We start from the raw sequence: 24,629 nt of genomic DNA on the forward strand, positions 1-24,629 counted from the left end.
AAATTCCTTCGTCGAAAAATTCGGCCGCCTGCGACTTCAACCACTTCGTTACCTCTTCTTGCAGCTGTTCGTCGTCATCAAAACGCTGCATAGCCAGCCACTTCTTCATTGCTGGGAATAGGTGGAAGTCGCTCGGTGCCAGGTCGGGACTGTACGGTGGATGAGGAAACAACTCCCACTGAAAAGATTCAAGAACTTCACGCGTGACATTTGCCGTGTGGGGCCGGGCGTTGTCGTGAATCAACAAGAATTTAGAGCTCAACATTCCTCTGCGCTTGTTTTGAATTGCTCTTCTGAGGTTTTGCAGAGTTTGGCAATACCTTTGAGCGTTTATTGTAGTGCCTCTTTCCAGGAAGTCCACCAAAATCACACCTTTTCTGTCCCAAAAAACAGTCGCCATCATCTTCCTTGCCGACATTGTTTGCATGCATTTCTTGGGTTTTTGGGGAGAACCTGTGTGCCCCCACTGCATTGATTGCAATTTCGTTTCACAGTTCACGTGTTTCACCCATGTTTCGTCACCAGTAACGATGCGATCGAGTAAAGAGTCACCATCCTTATTGTAGGCGACCAAAAAGTGCAACGCTGCAGCCATTCGCAGATTTTTGTGGTCCTCTGTCAAGATTTTTGGAATCCATCTTGCACAAAACTTGTGGTAACCAAGCTTTTTGCTGATGATTTCGTGCAACAAACTTCGCGAAATTTGCGGAAAACTCAAAGAAAGTTCCGTTATTGTGAACTTTCGATTTTCACGGACTTTAACATCGACTTTTTCGACAAGTTCGGCAGTCACTTTGCTGGGTCTCCCACTTCGATCTTCGTCGTGAACATTGGTTCTGCCATTTTTAAATCTTATGACCCACTGTCGCACTCCACCTTCAGTGATAATGTTGTCCCCATACACTTCACACAGCTGCCGATAGATTTCTATCGGTTTACAGTTTTTTGCTGTCAGAAATCTTATTACTGCACGCACCTCGCAGCTCGCGGGATTTTCAATTAACGCAGACATTTCAAACCGTCACAGTATCTTAACGGAGCACAGCACGAACCTCTCACTAGCACGGCTAGATGCCGACTGAGCTGCGCAACGCTCTGACCCCAAGATGGCCGCGCTAGCCCCGCCCCTAGCGGACACAGACGAAAACGTAATCTACTTTCTGGATAGCCCTCGTATATGGATTTCTTTTCTAAGAAGTTTACGTTACAAAAGAAAATTACTTAAATTGTAAGCGATATTTCCATGTAGAGGGTAATATAAACAAAAATTTAGATGTATAAATTAATAAATGTTAGATATATTTAGTTAGTTTATATATAAATTCATAAATGTTAAAGTTAGATATATTTAATTAGTTTCTATACTGATGATTATTTACCTCCAATTTCTATTTAGGTATGTATTATAGTAAAGCTTGAACAAGAAACTTGATATTTGGCAATTGAGGTATTTATGTTTTTTCCTCTATATGCAGCCTGGAAATCAATAAAGATTGATTTAATCCCTTTCACTTCGTTGATTATAGTATATGTATCTGAAACTAATTACCTGCCGATTTTGTTAGTGTCAAGAAACTCATGATATGCATTTAAAAAAAATAATAAAAGTATACATGTTGTTGCATGTCAACTATTATTTCACAATTTTGACCTCATCTGACTATATAACAGGAAGTATGAGAACAAGAAAGTTATTTGCGAAGGAATTTGCATGCATGTCATACATACATACTTATATACATGCATTGTTTCGCTGAAAGGAAAGTTCGATTGATGATTGTGTCTTTAACGACCTGTCCGTGTCACATGGTTAACGTGACTGAGCTTATTTTGTTGGTCGTAAATTTTTTTCAATGATCTGCACCGAATTCTCAATAATATCAAGAGTCAAAATGGAATCCCTCATAATTTTGTCTGGTTATTTACGTTAGTTTGGTGAATATATTGTAGATGCTTGTTCCGAGTGCAGTTAATTTCCTTATTGTTAATAAAGTTATAATTTATTTTCATCATGCATGTAGTGGATGGTAATGTCTTTTTCATAGGCTTCGTTTTAGTTTGACGAGTTGATAGTTTGTTGTCAGTATAAACACACAAAGAATCAGTTTCATCCTGATTTTTTTTTTTTTTTTAAAGAAACATTGTTTAGTTTGTTTTTGATTCTTCTTGTAACGTGTTGTAACGATTCCAGCAAGACACTATCCTGTCGGAACTAAGTTCGTGAGCGACAGTATTTTCGTAGCAACATTTGGACATTTTAAAAGTTTTATAGTATTGCTACTCCCCTGTTCTTCTTCGATTTTCCAAAAATTCTTCCTTTGTGGTATCTGATCTCGCAAATCCTATGCACTGTCAAAATTTAAACCTTCTAGCTTATGCTATTTGGCCTGGGCTTTGTTCTGTCAGTCACTGAGAACTTCTTCATTTATATATAGCCCTTTTATGATTTCCACTTTTTGAGTAAATTTTAGATTTTCACTCAAACAGACAATGCTTCCTTACTATATATTGTAGGATCCCTCGTTTTTTTTTTTCCCTCAGAATAGGGCATCTTTTCCAACGGTACCACTCGCTTGTCCGTATTATACATCAGAAACGGGAAAATTGGGGTAAACCGGGATTTTTTAAAAAAGAAAATAAATTTTTGCGCCCCTCTGGCTCGAACCTAGGTTCACGTAGGGATCTGAAAATCACTTGAAAACATACGGTTATGTATACAATACGTGTGCAAAATTTCAATCTTGTATCTTAAAAACAAAGCGCGGAAATTTTGTTGTAAATCTAAAGGTGATCCATTTCTAGAAATATATTCTAAAAATTTACTGCGTCATTACTGTTTGGCCTGATTCAAACACCATTTTCTTCAGTATTATGCGTCCTTTCCGACAGTACCACTCACATGTCCGTATCTTACACCTGAACCGGGAAATTCGATAAAAACCCGATTTAAAAAAAACACCTCCTCGGAACATTTCGCCCCTCTAGCCCGGCCTGGGTTCACGTGGGGATCTGAAAATCTCTTGAAAAATACGTTATGTACACAATATTATGCACAAAATTTCAATGTGATATCTTGAAAACAAAAGACAGAAGGAATTTTTGAAAATCTGAAGGTGACCCATATATATACTTTAAAAAAAAATCTTCAGTATTACGCGCCCTTTCCAGCGACACCACTCACATGTCCGTATCATCCATCTGAACCCGGAAATTCGGGAAAAACAGGGATTTTTCCTGAAAAATCACCCCCTCGGAACATTTGCGCCCCTCGGACCCGGGCTCACGTATATATACTCAAAGGTGCACACAATTCTTACGCGAAATTTCAATCTGATATCTTGAAAACTAAGGGCGGGATTTATTTTTTTTATTTTTTAATTTTATTTATTTATTTATTTATTTATTTTATTTATTTATTTATTTATTTATTTATTTATTTATTTATTTATTTATTTTTTTTGAAATTTGCCTGAAGAAAAACAGTCACGCCGCTCCGCTCTCACTTGACGCCACCAAGTTGACCATCCGGTTCCAAAACGCATCTGGGGTGTTCTTTGGTCCACGTATCTTGACTCCACCAATAATAATAATAATAATAATAATGCAATAAAATGGTTCAATACGTGTTATATGAGCTTAATAAGCGTTTAAAAACACCACCACTCCATGGTATAAATACGTACCAAAAATCCGAAAAGGGATAGAGATTATATTCTTGGTTTATCTATCAATGTACGATTAATATACGATGCGATGTTAAAAGAAATCTTAAACTTTCACTCCATATTGATCCCATCATGAACTTCGGGTTCCACCAAATTAGTGTGGTAATCGTTCCGGCTTTAGACTGAAGTTACTTTAAGCACTGTACAAGAGGGAATACATTCTGAGGCTGCTAGAATTACTTACCAAAACTAAGCTAGAGTAAAATAGTATTCTTCGTAGTGAACATGAGTATAATTTTAAAATAAAGGAATTGGTTTTGAGTTTAACGTCCCTTTCAGCAGCATGGCTATGTAAGACGGGATGTACGTGGAATCCGAACCACATGAACTCCCGCCGGGAATCGAACCTAGGCTCCCACGCCAAAGGCGCGTACGCTAACCACTTAGCCACGAAGGGATTCTTAAAAATAAAGGAATGACAGCAGTTAAGAAGACTTGCATATTATACTAAGAAACATCATACTATGGCCGTAAAATAATTTTTTAAAAGTCCTGAAGTTAGCAAAACTACATGAAAGAGTAAACTCATTTTTGTCTGAAACTGTTTTAATGGTCGAGGTCCAAACAAAACTGCTGGTGCTCATATATTCATGTGACAGGGTTATGTCCGCTGCACAGAGATATTAAGTCTGTGCATTTATCTTCTGCAATTTTAGCTTTCTCTGAATAAGCTTTCCTACATGAAAATCTTTCATGCCCTCCTTTCGTGTTCCTATATAGTACATAAAAGAGCACAGTAAAGTATGATAAAATTTATTGCCTGATTTAGTTTTATTCATGTATCAAATAGTATATATTCTTTAAAGGCCAAGGTGTCAGTTTTCTTTCTTTCTCTCTTTTTGAGGAAAACAGATAAATCATTAAAGACATCATTGCACTAATAAAACATTAATATTTAAATTATATACACCCAAAACCAAAACTTTTACAAATTGAAGGAATTTTAAAATTTATTTTGTTCTAAGCGATGATGTATAATGACGTCAAAGATGTTAAAATCAATGCTGAATTTTGAACACCTCAATACCTTTCTTTCTTTTTCTTTTTTCTTTTTCTTTTTTTTTTTTTTAAATCACTACGAAAATCCATAAGTTATGGTTACGGGGGTACACGTGGGGTTTAACTTTATACTTTTGAATAAGTAACTTTTTAAAAAAAAATTAATTCGTAACCGATATTTCCTGAATATGAATTTTTGCATTCTTGGTGTGTGCGGCCATTTCAAGTTGGTTCAAGTCTGACTAGTAAGTGTTAGCTTACAAGGCACGAATCTGGAAGCATTAAACCTAAGATTTCAAGATGTAAACATTTAAGCTAACACCTTATCAAACCAAGGATGATGATATTAATTTTCAAGGCTTTGTCTTTAAAGAATACAATGGGGTTTGTGTAGTCGGCTATAAGTAAAAATGTGTACGTAATCCACAATAAATAACAGTGTACACGCCCTTTATATATATTCACACACTAAATTCAAAAATGTCCGATTTTGAAATGAAATGAAATTTTTTTTAGTTTTACCTCCCACGATTATGCCGGTTAGGCTAAAGGAGACGGTGATGATGAGAGATGAATGAAATGGTGGAATGAAGAAAGTGGGAGGAAACGGGAGAACCCCGAGAAAACCCACGCACACGGTGTTTGTCCACCACAAAGTTCACTTGGCGGGAGCAGGGTTTGAACCCGAGACCCCTAGCTCCAGAGGTGAACGCTCTACCACTGAGCCACCGCGGCCCCATGTCCGATTTTGAATTAAATATAAAAGAGTATACTATGGTACCTCTTACGTTAAATTTTGTAATTATTTTTTGTCAAAACACATTATTTTCTGTTGTAAATGCTGTTTGAAATATCACTTGCCATAGTGTTCAGTGTAAAAAAGATATAGCTTTATACCCTTTCTGAAGAATTCTACCAAACGGATTTAGCATGTTTTGGAAATACACTCCTCAATTTAGAATACATGAGAGAATTTCCACCTTGGATACTAATAATTTGGTACTATAAAAGAAAGAATATATTATTGCAGTTCTCTCTCAGCAAAACATCATATCAGATATTTTTTTTTAACTTAGTAATTTGATTTCAAACTTTCGATCACCTTGAAAACTGCTACTGTAAGTAGATTCTATATACTATCATTGTTGTAGATTTTTTTTATTGTTCTTTATTATTATTGGAGTTACCTGCCTCCTTAAAAGATGCTTTCAGTATGCGATTCGTAGAAAGATCGTGATAAGTTCATCATTCATGTAACACGTTCACCTTGATAAGAACAATGAGGAACTGGCTGTTTCATTATAGCCTCCCATATATCATTTTCGGATGAGAACGTTTTCCCTATTTTTGATATGCTGTTAACATTCCAACACTACTTGTATATAAGATAAAGTAATAGCTAGAGAGGATATGAATATAGCTATATTAATAACGAATGAAGTATCGCACTAAGAGACAATCACAAATTGTTAGCCTTGGAAAAAGATTTTTATTCAAACAAAAATATCTGTTGGTGGAGTGTTAATCGTTTGACTCAAGATCAATGCTAGTCATTTCTAATTTCAAAATTGATACAGCCTTTTAAAAGCATTGTCTTTAATGGGAAGATTTATACTGAAGGGTTGTTTTGAAAGGAGCTGTAATAAACCCACTTGAAAAATAGAAAATAGTGGTTCAAGCGACCTCGAATGAGACTTCCTAAAATCTCTCTTCGGAGAACGTTAATCAATGGTTGTAGTTTGTATGTTTTACCTTCAGAATGGCAGATTTATGTGTTTGTGGTCAAGAAAAGTTTGTATGTTTGTGGCCAATCCTTTCGACAATGAAATTTCGGAAACCCCAAGTGCAAGAAATGGGCCGTTTACCCTGGTCGATTCAAAATTTTGTGTAGATTGGGCAGATCTCATTCAAATTTTCAAAAAAAAAAAAAAAAAAAAGTCTTTCTGTTCTACATTTTAAGCGTCGTTTTGATCCTATTTAATGTTGCCAGTAGGACGTTAAGGTTGATAACTTTGTGAGAAGCAACCAGTAGAGGAGCTACGTATAGTGGGTTGATGGACATTTCAGGCGCTTTGCCTTAATCTGAATGACAAAACCTATTGCAAGTTGGCAACTTGAAAGGCTTGTGGACCCACAATGAGGCGTACTCGGATATGGAATATATATATATATATATATATATATATATATATATATATATATATATAAAATATAGCCTTATAGGTTTCCTGTCCTTTGCTTGTGTTCATAAAGGGACTTGCACAGATATAGTGAGAAGGAGATTCACAACAAGTTCAGCTAGTATACCGCTATTCTAAAAATTTTACTTACTGTTGTAGTTTAGCAGTTTTAGTGTCGTCTCTAAGCACTGACTTTGAGAAATAACCCTGCAGCTTAACGTGGGATCTGAACTGCATGACCTCTTAATCTTCGTCTTCCGCATCGAAGTCGATAACCATTTAGGAACGATAGGACTGTTAATTTTACTTATTATTATTATTGGGTTGTGAGAGTGACATTCCTCAACAAGTGTGTTTTTTCCACAAGCTAAAAATATGAAAACTACAATACCTTGTTAATCGAAATAGTCGCCATCTGTAGCCACACTTTTGCCATAGCTAGGCCAATGATTGAATTCCGTAGCGAAAGAAGTCTGGAGCCAGCGATTTGAAGGTCCTCAGCTGCATATTGCACCACCCGATCATCAGGGAAGATATTCCCTCCCAATAGGAGATCGAAATGCCGGAAGAGATGGATAAATATCAGAGGAGTACGGTGGGTGAGAAATTGTTTCATACTGCAAATCATGGAGAGACTGAACAATCCTTTGCGCGAGATGTGGGCGAGCAGTGTCGTGCAATGTCAAAACACCACGTCTGTTTTCCATTGCTGGATGCTTGCCATTCCAAGTTTGTGGTGCATTTCGTGGAGTTAAGCACTGTAATTATGTGCATTGATGGTTTCATCTTACCTGAGAAAGACGTGATAAACCATCATACCAGTAACATCACCACTTCTGGTTGGAGAGATGGATGAGGAAACCGCGCTGGACGTTGATCACAACCCATTCATTGTTCTTGTCGTTTACAATTGTCATAGTAGATCTATCAATCATCTGAAGTGGCAATCCGATACGGAAAAATCTTCCTAGTTACTCCTTACACATAGAACTGCATACCTCCTGACGGCGATTCTTGTAGGTAGGTGTCAGCAACTATGCCATCCATGAGTCCAACCTTTTCACAGAGCTGCGGACGACAGTAGTATGGTGTGCTTTTGCAATGGCGTGAACACGTTTTTAAGAGTCTGCATCATTGGTGTTCTAAGGAGTCCATAGGAACGTAATGTTACTTGATACCCACGGTGCTCATTTTGCGATGTTTTATTACCGGAACAAAATTTGACAAATAAACGGGGAATGATGCGTTTATTCGCCTTTTCTGGCCCAAATGCTTTTTCTCTCTCTCTCTCTCTCTCTCTCTCTCTCTTGTAGTGCAGAATGTCCCAGTTTGAATTCTTAAAGGAAAATCAGTCGCAATTGTGTTCTCTCCATGGTGGGCTTTCACACGACCTTGTTCAACAACTCACTGCCTCCTGGGAGTGTGGGTACCTCAGCCTGTTTCCTGGACGTGTACAGAGTTTGTGATGCTATAGAAACATCACCATAGTGCATTCCTGTGTTGTGTTGCTGAGGTGAGTTTCCCCACCACCAACCCAGTACTTATCGCAAGTAATATCTCTTTTAAAGCTGTGCAGTTATTTATTAGAAGTTTTATTATCAAGCATTCATTATAGTGAAGTTCGAATGAAATAGTAAGTTTGTGTTTTTATGAAAGTATAATGTCGGGGACAAATTTTAGTGGAAGCTTCGCTCGTTAGATGCGTGTTCCGATGAAAATACTTCACTCTTGCTTTTCAAAGTTACATTGTCAGGGTGTCTATCGGTCACGAAAGTCATGATAAAGTCACGAAATCAGAAAACGATCATGAAAGTCAAGAAAAAGTCACGAAATTTAGCTTTTGGGTCACGAACTTTTTTTATCTGTACAAATATAAGCACAGACTGGGAAATTTTGTTCTATAAAGCGTGAAAATTCACCACTAAAAATGTCTTTATGATGGGCTTTAGACGCTACTAACTCGCAAGCAAAGCATTCTTCTATCGCATGCATGAAAATTGGGCCTAATTTGCACCCAAATTCGCTGTTGATAATATTAGGAAATTTTATGGTTCGGTAAAGAAAAGGTCACGAAAAAGTCACGAAATTTCATTTTGGAATTTTAGTAGACACCCTGATTGTTCTTCCAGAATTTGAGAAGCCTTACACGATCAAAATGCAGATTTCTTGAAAAAGAACATAATAGGCTTTTAACAAAAATCTGTCATAGGAATACATGGAAAACAAAACCAATTCTAGAATATATTGTGTTGTCTATTATAACTATTATTGGGATTTAGTTTCCACATCATTATACAGAACTTTGAGAATAAGAGAACCTATCACAACAGCGACAGGCAGGTATTTAGATACGTAATATGTAGGCATATATATAAATAACGTACTACTTAATTTGACAGTGTTTTTATTATATAGTATATGGTATAGATTTATATAATTTGCGTTTTCTATGTATAGTTTGCTCACCAACTAATACTTGTGATTACACAAATATTAATGCTCAAATGTGAATATGGTTACGGCCTGTTAACGGTAGTGCTTCTCATGTAAGTTGGCCGTAAAGCTTGTTAATATTGCACTGTCTTAAAGGCAAACGGTAACAACCGTCTGTAGTTTATGTACTGTATTCATGTTACTATATTATATTGTATCTGACATGGAAAAAATGTATTTTTTTTTTAAAGTAAGTAATTAACTTTATTTACACTTAATACGCCCCGTGTCTTAATAATAAACAGCAAAGTACGTTCATTTTGAACACAATCACTATTCATTTTCAACTAAAGGCAACGAACGTAGCGCAGCGGCTAGTGTTAATAGAAATAAGCATTAATTACAAGCCTCATTGCAGAACATGCCGCGATCTGCGATGTGATCGCAGAAAATTTTCCGCGCCTGTAAAAATAAATAAATAAATAAATAAAAAGCCGGAGGAGAAAAAAATAGCCAACAGAAAAGTATAAAAACATGCCTGCTATGTGTAGATGTCTTAAATGGACGGACTACTCGCATAAATATAGTTTATACTGTTTTTTACGTCGCGTAGAATCACAAGCGTTTCTTCTGCAGAATTTTTTTTTGCAGAATGCCTGCAGAAAACTTTTGACTTACAAAAGCTCATTGCAGAAAGACAAAGAAAGTTCTGCCATCGGACTTACAGGTTGGGACCTTTTCCTTTTGTAATAAGGATATGATTCACTCTTCATTAGAAAATTTTATATTACATTATTAATGAAATAGGATCATTGGTACCTTTCTTCTCCCCCACCCCCTTCCCTGCATTAGCTGCATGATGAAATGTCCTTACATTTTGCTTTGGAAAGGTGTCAGCTCTACGCCAGAAGGGGAAATTCAGTATATATGGGGTTAAGTAGTACTACGAAAATATTAGTCACCCACGTTAGACACGATATGCGCCGGGAAGAATTCCGTAGCTCCAGGAGAAATTTCCTCTCCGAGTCGCCCTCTAAAACTATTACTCTCTGAGAATATATTCAGGCCTGTAGCAGTCCAAGAATGTAGGGGAAGGTCCAGTAGAAGTTGGGGGACCGATTCAACTATATTATAGTTCATTTGCAAGCCTACAATAAAAAAATCTTAGGGGTCAGTAAAAATTTAGGAGGGTGGTGGCCCCTTAGTGCCCATCCCCCGTGAATACGGGCCTGAATATAATCGTATGATAAGGAGTGTCACTACGACACCGAAATCGAATTCAGAAAATTTCGCTGAAGCGTTGTAAGAACTCGAGTTTCGAAATATGACATTCGCGAAATATTATATATTAGGCCTATATAAAAAAAAATGTTTCCTGTATTAATTCCTGTAATTAAAAAGGCCTGTATAAAAAAAGTTTTAAAAAATGTGATGCGATCACATGCATAGAATACAATTAGTATCAATGAATTTCCCGATTCGAAATCTACAAAATCATAAAAAATAGCTTTAAAAAAATAGTGTTGGGTAAGTAATACCTAGGGCACTTTTGTCTACGCTTTCGGCCAGGGCTAGGGGGCTTTTGCCCACTGTTATTAATTTGATTAATAGGAAGTTTCAAGTTAGTTTTCAGTAACATGGATAGTAATCTAGGATTTGAGATGGAATCTGAACACTTTCCTGGCATTTATCCAAAGTTTAGTGCTCCAATCGAGGATTAAACCATCGGCCACTCCTGCAGAAAGCACATGCGCTAACCACTCACCGACGGAAGGACGGGCTTTAATATTTTTAAAAATGACCAGATTAACAGAAGCTTAGTGTATAGGTCTGTTCGACCTTTGAAATCTTACATGATCTGAGTTCAGATCGCGTAGAAGATAAGAATAAAGAAGTCTCATTTAGTGTACAATTTGGTGAACATAAGGGTTTTTAATTTAGAACTGTTTCAAAGCGGAAAGTCTACCAATCTTGGGCGGAGTTAAGGGGAGCATTCCCCCCAACTTTTTGACAAAAAATAAAAATGCCACCTATAAGATGGCCACCCACTAAGACCCCCGAGACCGACCAAAAGATCTGCTTCCCCAGCAGAAAATTCCCAACTCTTCCATGCTCCCAGTTATATCAAAATACAAAATAAATAAATAAATAAATAAAAGATTAAGTGTCTTGTGGTGATGATTATTGTGTGTAGATTAAAAGCAAAGGGGATACTTGAAAGTGAGTAATGACAAAAGAATTGATGTAATGGAGAGAGTAAGAAAAACTGAGAACAACCTTGGAGAGGATGTCTATTAAAACTAACATAATCTGGAATTTAATTAGATATCTTTCGCTGTTGAGATAAACGTTCTGGTACTATCACCAAACTTCACATCAGCAGCATAAGGTTTTTTTCTTTTTCCCTTTTAGAATTGAATGTACATTTGAATGATTTGATTTTACTGATTTCTTCAAATCCAGTGAAGTGCCCAATGCTTTGTCTAAATATATTTGCATTATGTAAATTTAACATTACCTAAATTAAATTTTATTTATGAGCATTAAAATCGTACATCAGAATTTAATCTGCACAAAACACGGGACATACAAATAAATTTGAAGAAATCAGTAAAACCAAACCATTAAAATTCCAGTTCGCCTCAGGGAAAAGAGAATACCTCCCTATATATGCCATTGGGCTTAGAAAACAGTTATGGCGCTGGTACTCACAAGGGAACCTTCCGAAAATGATAGTTGCAGTGAAAGATGTGACCTATGCCAATTGAAAGAGCTGTAACAGAGATGAGCATTCCCAAAAAATTAGCTGCCCATAGCAATAGGTTCAAGAAATATAAGGGGTGGAAGTTCGGGAAACAGCAAGGTTGGACAAGGGGGGAAAAGTGCAAATTCCCCAAAAAAGGGGGGCACGGCAAAATACAATGCTGACAAGTGATGTACAGTATAGAAAGAGATTTGCCACAATAGGGAACAAATGAAGGCCACCAGTGGGGTTAACAGTGTTGCCAACTGCAATGAAAAGTACATGTTTTGCAAAGAGCACTATATGAAGTGAGTGCAATATTCAGTGTCAACCTGTCATATAGAACATAAGATATGACGTTTATAATCAGTGGTACAATTTAACAAAAGAAAATAAAAAAAAACAGAAGTACGAAAAATACGGAAAAGATGGAGTTGGCCATAATGCGCCACATTTGATCACGAGCTGTGCATATTAGAATGAACAAAACAAGAAGCATCGACTATGCAGGAAACCGACGTACCTGAAGTCGAAAAGAAAAACGAGTTCCAAAGTTGGCAACACTGGCCATGAACATCCAGACAAGTCTAATATAGTTAGGCCACTCGCTTTACAAAAAGAAAATTCCGGCAACAGGCATCACTCGGAATGCATCAATGCTATAGTGATTGAGGCAATGTCAAGTCGGGGAACATGAAATGGTTGGGTTGAGCCAACAACGATAATAGAAGTAGTGAACATTATGTCATGGTTGGGTCGTATATGGGAATATACAGTGTGTTCCACCAAACTTTGTGACCTGAAAGATTTGCGAAACGAACAAAAATGTGACGGGTCAAGTTGTGCAGGAATGTACCAATGTCAGGGGGTGATTAAAGTCTGTGAGAAGCAAGTGCCCCCACGATCCCCATCATAGGGCCCCAGGAGCCAACTTCAAACTTTCAAATGGCAACAGGGACCGAGTGGTACCTCTCTCGATAGATCATGGAATGTGCAACAACACCTATTTCCTATATGAAGCATGTTTTTCAAAATGTCCGCCACAAATATATGTTGTTTCCTAACATGGCATCGAACATTGTGATCTCAAATTGCTACGAAGCGAAAAGAGATGTTGCAAATCCAATTGCACAGGAATGTACTCATGTCGAGGATCAAGAAAACTTTGTAAGAAGCAAGTCCCCCAGGGCCCCCATCATTCTAATACGCACAGCTCGTGATCAAATGTGGCGCACTATGGCCAACTTCGTCTTTTCCATATTTTTCGTACTTCTGTTTTTCTATTCTCTTTTGTTAGATTGTACCACTGATTATACACGTCATATCTTATGTTCTATATGACAGGTTGACACTGAATATTGCACTCACTTCATATAGTGCTCTTTGCAAAACATGTACTTTTCATTGCAGTTGGCAACACTGTTAACCCCACTGGTGGCCTTCATTTGTTCCCTATTGCGGCAAGTCTCTTTCTATACATCACTTGTCAGCATTGTATTTTGCCGTGCCCCCCTTTTTTGGGGAATTTGCACTTTTCCCCCCTTGTCCAACCTTGCTGTTTCCCGAAACTTCCACCCCTTATATTTCTTGAACCTATTGCTATGGGCAGCTAATTTTTTGGGAATGCTCATCTCTGTTACAGCTCTTTCAATTGGCATAGGTCACATCTTTCACTGCAACTATAATTTTCGGAAGGTTCCCTTGTCAGTTTCCTTAAGGGTAGTGACCTAAATTTTTGGTTAATTTTTTCCTTAAATTCTTTTTTTTTTTTTTTTTTTAATTGGAACTCATCCACAACTCCACAAAGAAACATTCACAAGCAGAAATTTGTAGTTCCTTTAGCCTAACCGGCCTAACCGTGGGACGTAAAACTCAAAGATTTCATTTCATTTCATTTTCTGTCCTTGTCAAAAGACAAAATTTTACTGCTTTCACATTTTATTCTGAGATATTTGGCCTTCTGACAGTTACTACACTATTGTACTCCGAAAAATTCAGGATCCTTCGAATTCAGCTTTCTCCAGCTCTTGGGACACTAGAGTTTCAACGGAACAATGATATTTCGTGATTTTAATCATGTATCAGGTAAAATTCAGTATTATTTTTTCCATGATATTTCGCGATTTAAATATAGTAGAAAAGAAAAAAAAAAACACTTTCCTTCAATGTTTATAGACGTATTTATAAGATTCGTTTTGCTTCTCGCAACATTTCGTTATTATCGTTAAAACGATAAGTTACCTTACTTAAGGGTTATTTACCTGCTACACCAGCTAAAGACGGAGATTAACAAAAGTGTATCGAGTTGTTCATGTATCAAGTTACCCTTTGGATGTTAACATGATGAAAGTAAGATACCTTGAAGTTAATCGAGAACCTACAGTAAGATAATAATACCTTCATTTAGATGGTTTTGCGTTAAAAGACAGCAGTAATTTGAGGACAATCGTTGATAATCTCGTTGTATGCTTTCGGGGTTTCAGTGGATGAAGGAAACTATTATGTCTTGTAATAACCCGGAACCGTAACAAATAAATTACGTAAGCCTTTTAGCATCTAATACAATAGCATTTTACGAGCAACAATATCATAAAAAATGGGGAAAAAACATATACACGCTTCGGTGGTCAGCAATATAGTCTAGAAATTAAACCTGTTTTGTTTTATTTTTCTTTTTTTCTTTTTTAAGGTAATGTGGTTTAAAAAAAGTATCATAGTACAAATTGAAACTCATGTAATTGTCTTTCTTTTCGTTCATGTCCAGTCATGAAATGGTGTTAACAGCCTGAAGTCTATTGCTATATGTGTATTGAACTGTTTTCTCCGCTGAGGGGAAATAGTATGTACTAAGTGATTTTTCTTAAAATGTGATGGAATCATAAATATGATATTGTATTGTGGGATTGCCAGAGTTGAAAATGGTTTCGAAGATTATTTTGATAGCTCTCAAATATCCATATATTATCTTCATATTGGCAAATTGTCAAACGTTTTAAACATAAATAGCAATATGAACGTTGAAAGAAAAAAGCAAGCGCAGTAGTTTTTCTTCTTTATTTTAGTTTAACGTACCACAATTATGCTGCGAGGCGAAGAGAGTATGATGATGAACGAAAGAGTAGAAACAGAAAGCGAAATGAAACGGAAGAACCCCGAGAAAACTCACTAACACTGTGTTTATCTACTACAAAGTCCACTTGGCGCCAACTGGGCTCGAATCATGTACCCCACGGACCAGAGGTGTGCAAAGGTTTCGAATTTAAATGCGTAAATATGTTGAAATCCAAAGAAATATAACTTTTTACGTGAAGATTTTTTTCGGAATGATTATTACACCTCAATAATTGATTTATGGAAATTCTATAATCTAATACTGAAACCCGACTTTTCAGTGGTGTTACCTTTTATTTCACTGTCTTGATAACTGTTAGGCGTACCAACTTTCAGTTATCCGTAATTAAGTATCTATGACTTCCTTAGATTTATCCGAAGAGATATTCACAAAATACTTGAAAATACATACTTCATGGACCATATCCGAAACCCATCTATGTGTTTTTTTTTACATGAAATCGCTTTTAAAGTTCTTAAGCCCCTCCCCCCCTGTAATTAGCTTTCCGTATTTCTACTATTTAATACGGAAATCCCACACCTCTATTTCTGTTTTACATTTTCCATATTTTGGTAACCGTTTGGTATACCGAGTTTGAGTTTTCGATTATTTCAAATCTGAACCTTTTTAGAACTATGTAAAGATGTATTTTCAAAATATTTGAAAACGCATTACATGTACCTTAGAGTACCCCCGCACATCATGGGTATACTCACTCATTTTTGCTTAGTAATACATTTGGGATTTACCTGCTGTTCTTGATTTTTTCTCGTAGTTTTTTTTTTTGTTTTTTGTTTTGATTTTTTTAAAGCTATTTCATCCTTGAGCATGAACATTTTTTTCATGAGTTATTGGGTTCATATTACCTTAGTTATTTCTTAGGATCAGAGAAAGTGCTTCTGTATTAATGCTGCGAGTATTAGTTTCTAGAAACCGGCGCGATTTTTTGTTTTTCAGAGCAGAAATAGTCGTGTAGTATTTGAAATGTAAGATCGTGACTGGCTGTTTTGTAACCTGTGCTTCCGAAAACTGATGCTCATTTATGCTCTGTTTACTGTTGTGTGAACATTTTTGTAAGTACTAAGCATGACCTTGGAAGTTAGTTTGATTGAAGAGTCATCCAGTATTATTCACTATTAGTCCAAGCTAGCCAATAAATCTATATGAATAAAAATGAAACTGATCTTTTCGTGATCGCACCACGTTCGACGTGAACCATGTGAAATTATATTGTGTGTATAGTTAGTTGCTTCCCCGAACTGGGATTTTGTCATGTCACTTTCATTAAATTGTGTATCCTAAGGAAGGAAAGAGAGGCGAAGTTGAAATGTTTGCATACATACATAACATACACAGAGAAAAGCTCCTCAAATTAGGAAGATGAAACTTGGCATATAAACTTTGGAGATGCGTCCTAGCGTTTTCGAAAATTTACTGTCTAAAGGTGAGGAAAAGGAGACAATTTGTGTATGTAGTTTTTTTTTTGACATTCAAATCGACGTCTCACCATCATCATCACAGGAAAATGGCTAACCGTTTGAAACATATTTTCGAACATAATGCTATCTCGAACTGAGAATTTATAGTGTTACTCATGTTACTTTCATTATAACGTGTTTCCTAAAGGGGAGGGAGGTTGAGGTTTAAAACTAACTAGCGGAAACATGTTTATTTACTTCAGTTGACAATCTTATTGTAAGGGTAACTTTTTTTTTAATTCTTACCTGACAACGCGTTTCAACGTCAGCAAAAAATCCTGGATAGGGTTGATCGTTGCAATAAAAGTTCGTATAAGGAACGTTTGCCAGAATTGGATAGTCAGTTCCGGGACGTCCTGCAAGAAATGAAGACCAAATTTATAGTAAGTTGTTATTGACTGCAGTATACATAACTGAAATATAAAAATAGAAAGTAAGGAAAATACACATCCATTTATATAATTGTTCTGCTTTAAATCGTTCAAAATCACCAGCCTGCCTGCATACACAATTCGTTATTTTGTGAATTACTACACATTAATATGTTAATTTGTTTAATTCTAGTATTACAAGTGAGACGTCAGTATTTATAATCGTTTGGAAAATAAAATCGCTTGGTTACTAAAACTTGGTTCCTTCTGCGAATTCTGAAACGAAATTATGGGTTGCTATTAAAAGAACAGAATAGTGACGAAACGCGAAAGTATTACGGCGTGCTGGCCAATGTCTTAGAGAAATAATTATAGTCGAAACAAGTTTAGGCGAAAGTGAATGCTGCTGTTGCTTGATATTTCTTGTAGATTGATAGTAATTTTGTTCGAATGTGTCATGGTTGAAAGAGAACGGTGAATGGGGGGTTCCTTTTGTCGATTGGTGGTGTAACTACATTATGCTGATAGCTCGCCGCGGCTAAGAGAAGTCACGGTGTGGGCAAGGCTAACCAGTTCCTAACTTTTACCTCGCACAGCAGTGTAAAGCTTTCAGAACCTGTTATGACTGATTGTTGCATTGCTCCTGCTCAATGGATATATGAAATTACTGACAACTGAGATAGGCTTTAGTACTTGGAATACTTGTCAAGACAAAATTATGCAGACATAACATATCCAATCTTTTTTCTTCTTTGGGCTTAGTGTATTTCATTTTCGAGTTGCTGAACAAGGCATATAATTTTTCATGCAATTTATCACACTATACACATAAATAGGTACTAAATTTCCCAACTGCAGAAAGCATCCTTCATTGATTTTTTAAAGTTAATCTTTATTAAAATTGTTTTGCGAAAATTTCACTAAGTTCAAATTCCAAACTTGGTAACTCTGGAACCAAAAGTATGTAACACTATAATATTTCGCGAGCAGGTCATGGTCTATCGCCATACCAAATTAGATTCACATCAGATGACCTAGGTTGATGATTGTTTTGTTTTCGAAAATTTGACCGTAAGTTTCATGGCGTATAATTCGGGAACTAAAAACCTGGAGACTGTAATATTTTATATGCGTACTAAGCTTGTCAGAGTCTACTACCACGCTAAGACTGATCCAGATAGATGAGTTCAGTTGAATTCCTACAGTTCTTGATTTTTAAGGAACATTTCTAGTGAAGGACGAAAATCATGTTCAGAATTCAATTTGTTATATTTTCTTCATGTAATAAACTTGAAGTATATTGACCAGTTTGTGTTATTATTTATAAATAAGGAAGATAGAGAGAACTTATTAATTTAATTCAATAAAGTTGTATTCTAACTGATCAATTCATTCAGGAGTTAACAAATGGATTTTTTTTATCACGTTCTGATGGTTACCTGACCAACTATTTTACAGGTAAATTGCTCTTTATTTAGTTCCCGTCACGTTGCTGGATAAACCTTTCTGAACTCTCACATTACGAGATTCACCCATACTGAAGATAAAATACAATCCACTGATATATCTCTAGATGGGACTGTGGTGGCTCAGTGGTAGAGCGTTTACTTCTGGTTCATGGAGTCCCTGGTTCGATCCTAGCTCTCGCCAAGTGAACTTTGTGGTGGACTAACACCGTGTGCTTGGGTTTCTTTGGAGTTCTCCCGTTTCTTCCCACTTCCTTCATTCCATCATTTCATTCATTTCTCATCATCACCGTCTCCTTTAGCCTAGCCGGCATAACTGTGGGACGTAAAACTCAAAGATCTCATTTTTACATCTCATAGATAGAGTATATCAGAGGATGTTATTTAAAGCTAAATACGGTTTCCATCTAATATTTAAGCGTTCTACAACCTGTAAAGTAACTCTCTGATTACGTAGAAGATGGATAGAGTTTTTCACACATTTTCTTATTTATTTGTCTCACCTTCTTGCTTACGTTTACAAATAGTGAGGATTTTCAGGATAATCCACTAAACAATAGATATTACAGAATTATTGTAATTTATCTGAAGCAAGTTGAAAAACTTGGTTATTTTATCGTAGCTACTTTTGAAAACATTAAAACACATGCAACAATATTTTCAAAATAAGTTGTAAAAATCCCTTTAGAGCAAAAAGAAATAACATTTAACATCTGCACTATTCTTAGGTTAAAAGAAACTGCCTACAATTGTAAGAATAGGTGATAATACACTTGCTGCTTGATATTGCATTATTTAAGGTGAATTCGTAAAGTTCCGAATTTGTTCCGAACTTGTGCCCTCTAACTTAAAGGAGTCTTTACAGATTAAGATCTAGTAACGGAGAGAATGAGGAAATCGGAAGGAGAAAGATAATATCCTGTCTCTCTTTTGCACCATTGTCCATACAATGATACAAAAGTGTTTTTGACTACCATAAAATACATGGAACGACCGGAATCGAACGTGCTGGCGTATGATTCTGAAGCGAAACAAATTCCATGTTTAAAACCAGTTTACATCACTGTTCACGCATTATAATATCGCTGAAGGAGTTTCTTTCCATTTTAACAAATACGAAAAGTTCTGCTTAATTAAATCAGTGCGCGTGTGGTCCCGGGTTCGGTTCTCAGTAGAGGTACTTGATTGATATGCACCTGAGTAGTGGTTTGGATCCCATTTTAAAAGTAAATTCCGTCACACATCGCCTCAACAGTAAACCTGAGATCAGTCTTCGGTATGAATTTGCGTGGTTCGAATTCTTACGTTGAAGAACGTATAAGTCAATACGAATACAAACATTTCTTGTCTAGGAAGGGCAGTTTCAACTTCGGGAGAACACCTACTATACATTATGTATAATCACATTTTTTCACATATATTTCGTTAAATTGTTCGTAAGTCAGTTGATACATTTCGGGTACAGTGTGAATGCCCTCTGAAAAAAATGCTTTGATTCAGTGTTTGTAGAGATTCATGTAGAGATTGAATGAATGAACGTGGTACATGACATGTACTTTCCGAACAAAATTGAAGTTTTCGCAAAGTATATTCAAGAAAAGTCTTGTAACAAGTTTCATAGCATGTAGTTAAAAAAAAAAAAAAAAAAAAAGAAAAAAGAATAAATTTCATTCCAGGGTTTATGCGCCATGTAATTTCAGTGCTGAAAGAAACGTTAATATACAAACGGGTAATCCAGTTTCGATTCGTAGTGGAAGTAAATGTAATTCGGATTGCACTGGAAGGTGTATATCTACCCCAATGTAACATTGATACTAGAACGGAGCATTAAGTTCCATGTAGAGAAACAACAATTAAGACAAACGAACGAGAATTGCAACACCTATTCAATTCAAGAAATCGAATAATTGAAAGTGAAAAAATCAGTGATGAAAAGATCAGGGAGTGAAAAGATCAGGAAAAAAAATAAAAAATCAGGACCGCTATTCATGAAAGTTTCTCAATTCGCGGGAAGCGACCTATCAGTGATGGCAAAGCACTTACACTGATGAACGATACATGCATTATTCACAGAAAACGGAATGTTGCTACTGTTTTATAAAACACTAAAATCATACCAAATTGTGTGGATCTGTGTCCTTCATACTCGCACCGAAAAAGCATATTGAACTTGCAGCACTTTTTTTTCTTTCTTCTGGAGACCGTGACCTTTGAGGCGTTTACATTAATTTGCATTTTCTGTTGAAGTCAGCTGATTGCATTCTAAATACAAACCAATAGCTATCGTCAAAAATACGCAACCGTAGTGTTTGTATTTGACCTGATTTTCAGAATTTGAGTCACTAATGGAATGAATGAAACATCAGCCTGAGGAAAGAGATCAAGGTTAGAATCCGTTTTCTGAGCAAGGTTCCCATAGTTACTACTTGCTTTTCCCTCCCACTCTTATAGTACACTCAAATAAACACACATGGTTTGTGTAGTTAGAATATACAACCTTCTATAGAGAAGATGCAGCAACATTGAACGAATGATACAATATACGTATAATCACACTGCTAGGACAAACTCGTAATACTTTATTGTTATTACCTTTACACCATATAAATACAGCAAGCAGCTTACTATTTTTTTGAAATGTTTGTATATGAGAAAGTATCAAATGTAACGAAACAACTACTTTTTTAGGTTCAGAAATGCAAGGTTCATCGTCACAGAAATAATGGGCTCACCCTTAAATTGCTTTTTCTGCCAAGCCAGCGCAATCAGAAGTGATATAACCTCTCTGCCAGAGTCTGTCTTGAATTGTTGTCTTGTCGTCTTAGTCAACACAAAAGTTTTCTTTTCCAAGTAGAGCTCTATACACCTCGCGCCTATTTCCCGTTCAAACAACATATCCGGATCACAGTGATCTGTACCTAGTCTACAGCAAGAATACTCATTTTGTGGTGGGGCCCGCGCTCTTTAATCTCAATAAGGCTCATATTAGCTCACGCTCTCTAGTCTCAAAAGAGCTCGTGCTCACTAATCTGAATGAGGCTTATGCTAGCTCAGGTTCTCTATTCGTAAAGGGGCTCGCGCTTACTAATCTCAGTGAGGCTTATGTTAGCTCAGGCTCTCTATTGTCAAGGGGACTCAAGCTCACTAATCTGAATGAGACTTACGCTAGCTCATGCTCTCTCTTCTCATAGGACCTCGCGCTCATTAATCTGAATGAAACTCTTGCTAGCTCACACTCTCTATTCTCAAAGGAGCTCGCGCTCACTAATCTGAATGAAGCTCTTGCTTGCTCACGCTCTATTCTCAGAGGAGCTCGCGCTTACTAGTCTGAATGAAGCTCATGTTCTCTATTCTCACAGGGTCTTGCGCTCACTAATCTGAATGAAGCTCATGCTCTCTATTCTCACAGGGGCTCGCGGTCACTAATTTGAATGAAACTCATGCTTGCTTAGGCTCTCTGTTCTCAAAGGGGCTTGTGCTTACTAATCTCAGTGAGACTTATGTTAGCTCATACTCTCGTTTTTCAAAGGGGCTTGCGCTCACTAATCTGAATGAAACTTATGCTAGCTTAGGCTCTCTATTCTTAAAGGGCTCGCGCTCAGGGAGGCTTATATTAGCTGAAGCTCACTATTGTCAAAGGGATTCGTGCTCACTAATTTCAGTGAGACTCATGCCAGCTCAGGCTCTATTTTTAAAGGGGTTCGTGCTTTATCTCAGTAAGGTCGATGCTAGTTCAGGCTCTCTATCCTCAAAGGGGCTTACGATCATCAATCTCAAAGAGGCTTATGCTCTCTCATGTCCTCTAATCTCAAAGAGACTCGTGTTTAGTAATCTCAATGAAGCTCATGATAGATCAGGCTCTCTATACTCAAAGGAGCTCACACTGGCTAAGTTCTAGGGCTATCATCAGGTAGGCTTGCACTTTCTCGTAACTTGAGCTCACTAACCTCATTGGAGCTCTTACTCGCTCGGTCACAAGCTCTTATAGCTCTCGTACCTACACGTACTTGCGCTCAGTTATTGATCCCGAAAGCCGAGCTCGCTAGTTTGGACATCTGTGGTTTTGAGTTGCAAGGGTTGTTCCGATAATCGAGTAATCGATAACATTTCGATAAAATTTCAAAACCGTTTCATCGAGAAAGAATTTTAATTTTATCGAGTTATCGAACTTTCGAGACTCCCGAAATGTTCGAGACTCTCGAAATGATCGAGACTCTCGAAATGTTCGAGACTCCCGAAATGTTTGAGACTCTCAAAATGTTCGAGACTCTCAAAATGTTCGAGGCACTCGAAATGTAAGAAACATTAGACAACTTCGAGACACTCGAACTGTTCGAGAATCTCGAATTGTTTAAAAACAGCAAATACAGAAATATATCAATATGATCGCATTTGTCGAGTCGCTTGAATATTTAGAAAAGTTCGGGATTATCGGAGTGTTCGAAAGAAACTATGTATTCGAGGTTATCATAGTTGTATATAATATGCATTACATATATGCAGAGTGTTCATTTTAAAACTTCTCTCCTTAGCAATGAAGTGAAGGAAAAGTTTTTTCCACAGTCTGTCAGAAGAGAGAAAGAGGAAGAGAAACCATGCATCACCCGAATGGAATTGGAATCCAAGACAACATTAGTCTACTAATAGTCACTTTGCCGATTGTGCCAATAACGGAGCAGGCAGAAAAATAATTTTACATATGATTTCGACAAATACAACTTTGCAATAACTTATTAGATGAAAAAAGTTGTTTGACTAGTTTGGCTGCAAGAAGAAATCATTGGAGAAGTGAAGGAACCGAACTGTTCATCACTACTTTTGATAATACCCGAAACTTCGATAATACTCGAAATTTCGATAATACCCGAAACTTCGATATTACTCGAAACCTCGATAATACCCGAAACTTCGATAATACTCGAAATTTCGATAATACCCGAAACTTCGATAATTTCAAATACTCGAACGGTTTCGAGTAACCGATGACAACTCGATAAATTTTCACTCCCGAAGTTCGATAGGTCTTCAGCCTTATCGAACACCCCTAAGTTGCACATTAGCTCTCTTCAGTCATCCATTTGTTTATTTTTGCATGAGCTTTTTCACAAAACTTTGTTTCATTAACTCCCGAGTTCCTGCTCTCAGTGACCAATCAACCTTTTCATTCGTATAATTAACGTGTACAATTATTGCTAGCATTTGTATTTCGACTACTGTGTGTTTTCTTGTCCCCTTTATTTTCAGAGCACTTTGTAACTAGAACATTTTGCATATTTGTCTGTGAGCAGTCTTAGAAGATAATTTTCAGAATAAACATTAAATGTGTCGAGTCGTCCAATATTATTTTTATGAAACAATCCAAAGTTGTGTTTCTAGTTGACGCCAAACCGATTTTCAAGAGAAAAAGGGATAGACTAAGATTCAAAAGCAGATCGATACTGGACACATACTGATTTTACATAATGAAATGCTTCAGTGTAAGTGTAATTAACCCTTTTAAATTCTGGCTTTTAGTTTTTCTTGAGTCTCAGATAAGCAACGACAGCATCATCCCTGTTTACCCTAGGACAATGGATCATAGCTCGTTTTTTTCAGAATAGAACAGCCTTTCAAACAGTACCACTTACATGTCCCTATGATGTACCGGAGGGGAATTATTTGAGGGAAATCGGGATTTTGGGATTAAAAAAAGATGTTTGGGGCCCTCCGGGCCCCCCACACAAGACTCAATTAAAAAAAATACTTCTTACTGTTTTAAACAACTGTACCAAATTTTGTTCTCATAGGTTGAATAGTAAGGGAGGGATTTTTTTTTTTACTTCTCTGGGAAAGCATAAAAATGCACCCAAAATAGGCCTAAAAACACAAAATGTAACTTTAAAACTTCTTGACATGTCCCTATTTACCCTAGGATCATAGTTTATAGTTCGCTCTCTTCAGAATAGAGCTACCTTTTCAAAAGTACTATTCAAATGTCCCTATGATGCACCTGAGGGAAAAATTGCAGAAATCCCTCAGTTTTCTTTAAGGAATCCCTCTTTTTAAATTTTGGGGCGCTCTAAAGCCGCTCCTGTGTTAACGTAGACATCAGAAAAGAATCACGAAATAACAACTGGTATACT

At 36.7% G+C, this 24,629-nt stretch overlaps 2 protein-coding genes across 3 annotated transcripts in view; one reads left to right on the forward strand and one right to left on the reverse strand.

The window, feature by feature from the left end:
- The window catches only part of qin (tudor domain-containing protein qin), a 613,696-nt gene that overhangs the window by 308,440 nt on the left and 280,627 nt on the right, over window positions 1-24,629 (forward strand). The gene's annotated exons all lie outside the window — the stretch shown is intronic.
- The window catches only part of LOC145662934 (uncharacterized), a 142,266-nt gene that overhangs the window by 6,017 nt on the left and 111,620 nt on the right, over window positions 1-24,629 (reverse strand). The window contains exon 3 of the mRNA XM_081728960.1: window positions 16,917-17,026. Coding sequence (XP_081585086.1) covers window positions 16,917-17,026 — 110 coding nt within the window. The remainder of the gene's footprint in view (window positions 1-16,916; window positions 17,027-24,629) is intronic.

This window comes from Thermobia domestica, chromosome 10 (genome assembly GCF_964235325.1).
Source record: "Thermobia domestica chromosome 10, izTheDome1.hap1.1, whole genome shotgun sequence".
In the NCBI taxonomy this organism is placed as follows: Eukaryota; Metazoa; Arthropoda; class Insecta; order Zygentoma; family Lepismatidae; genus Thermobia; species Thermobia domestica.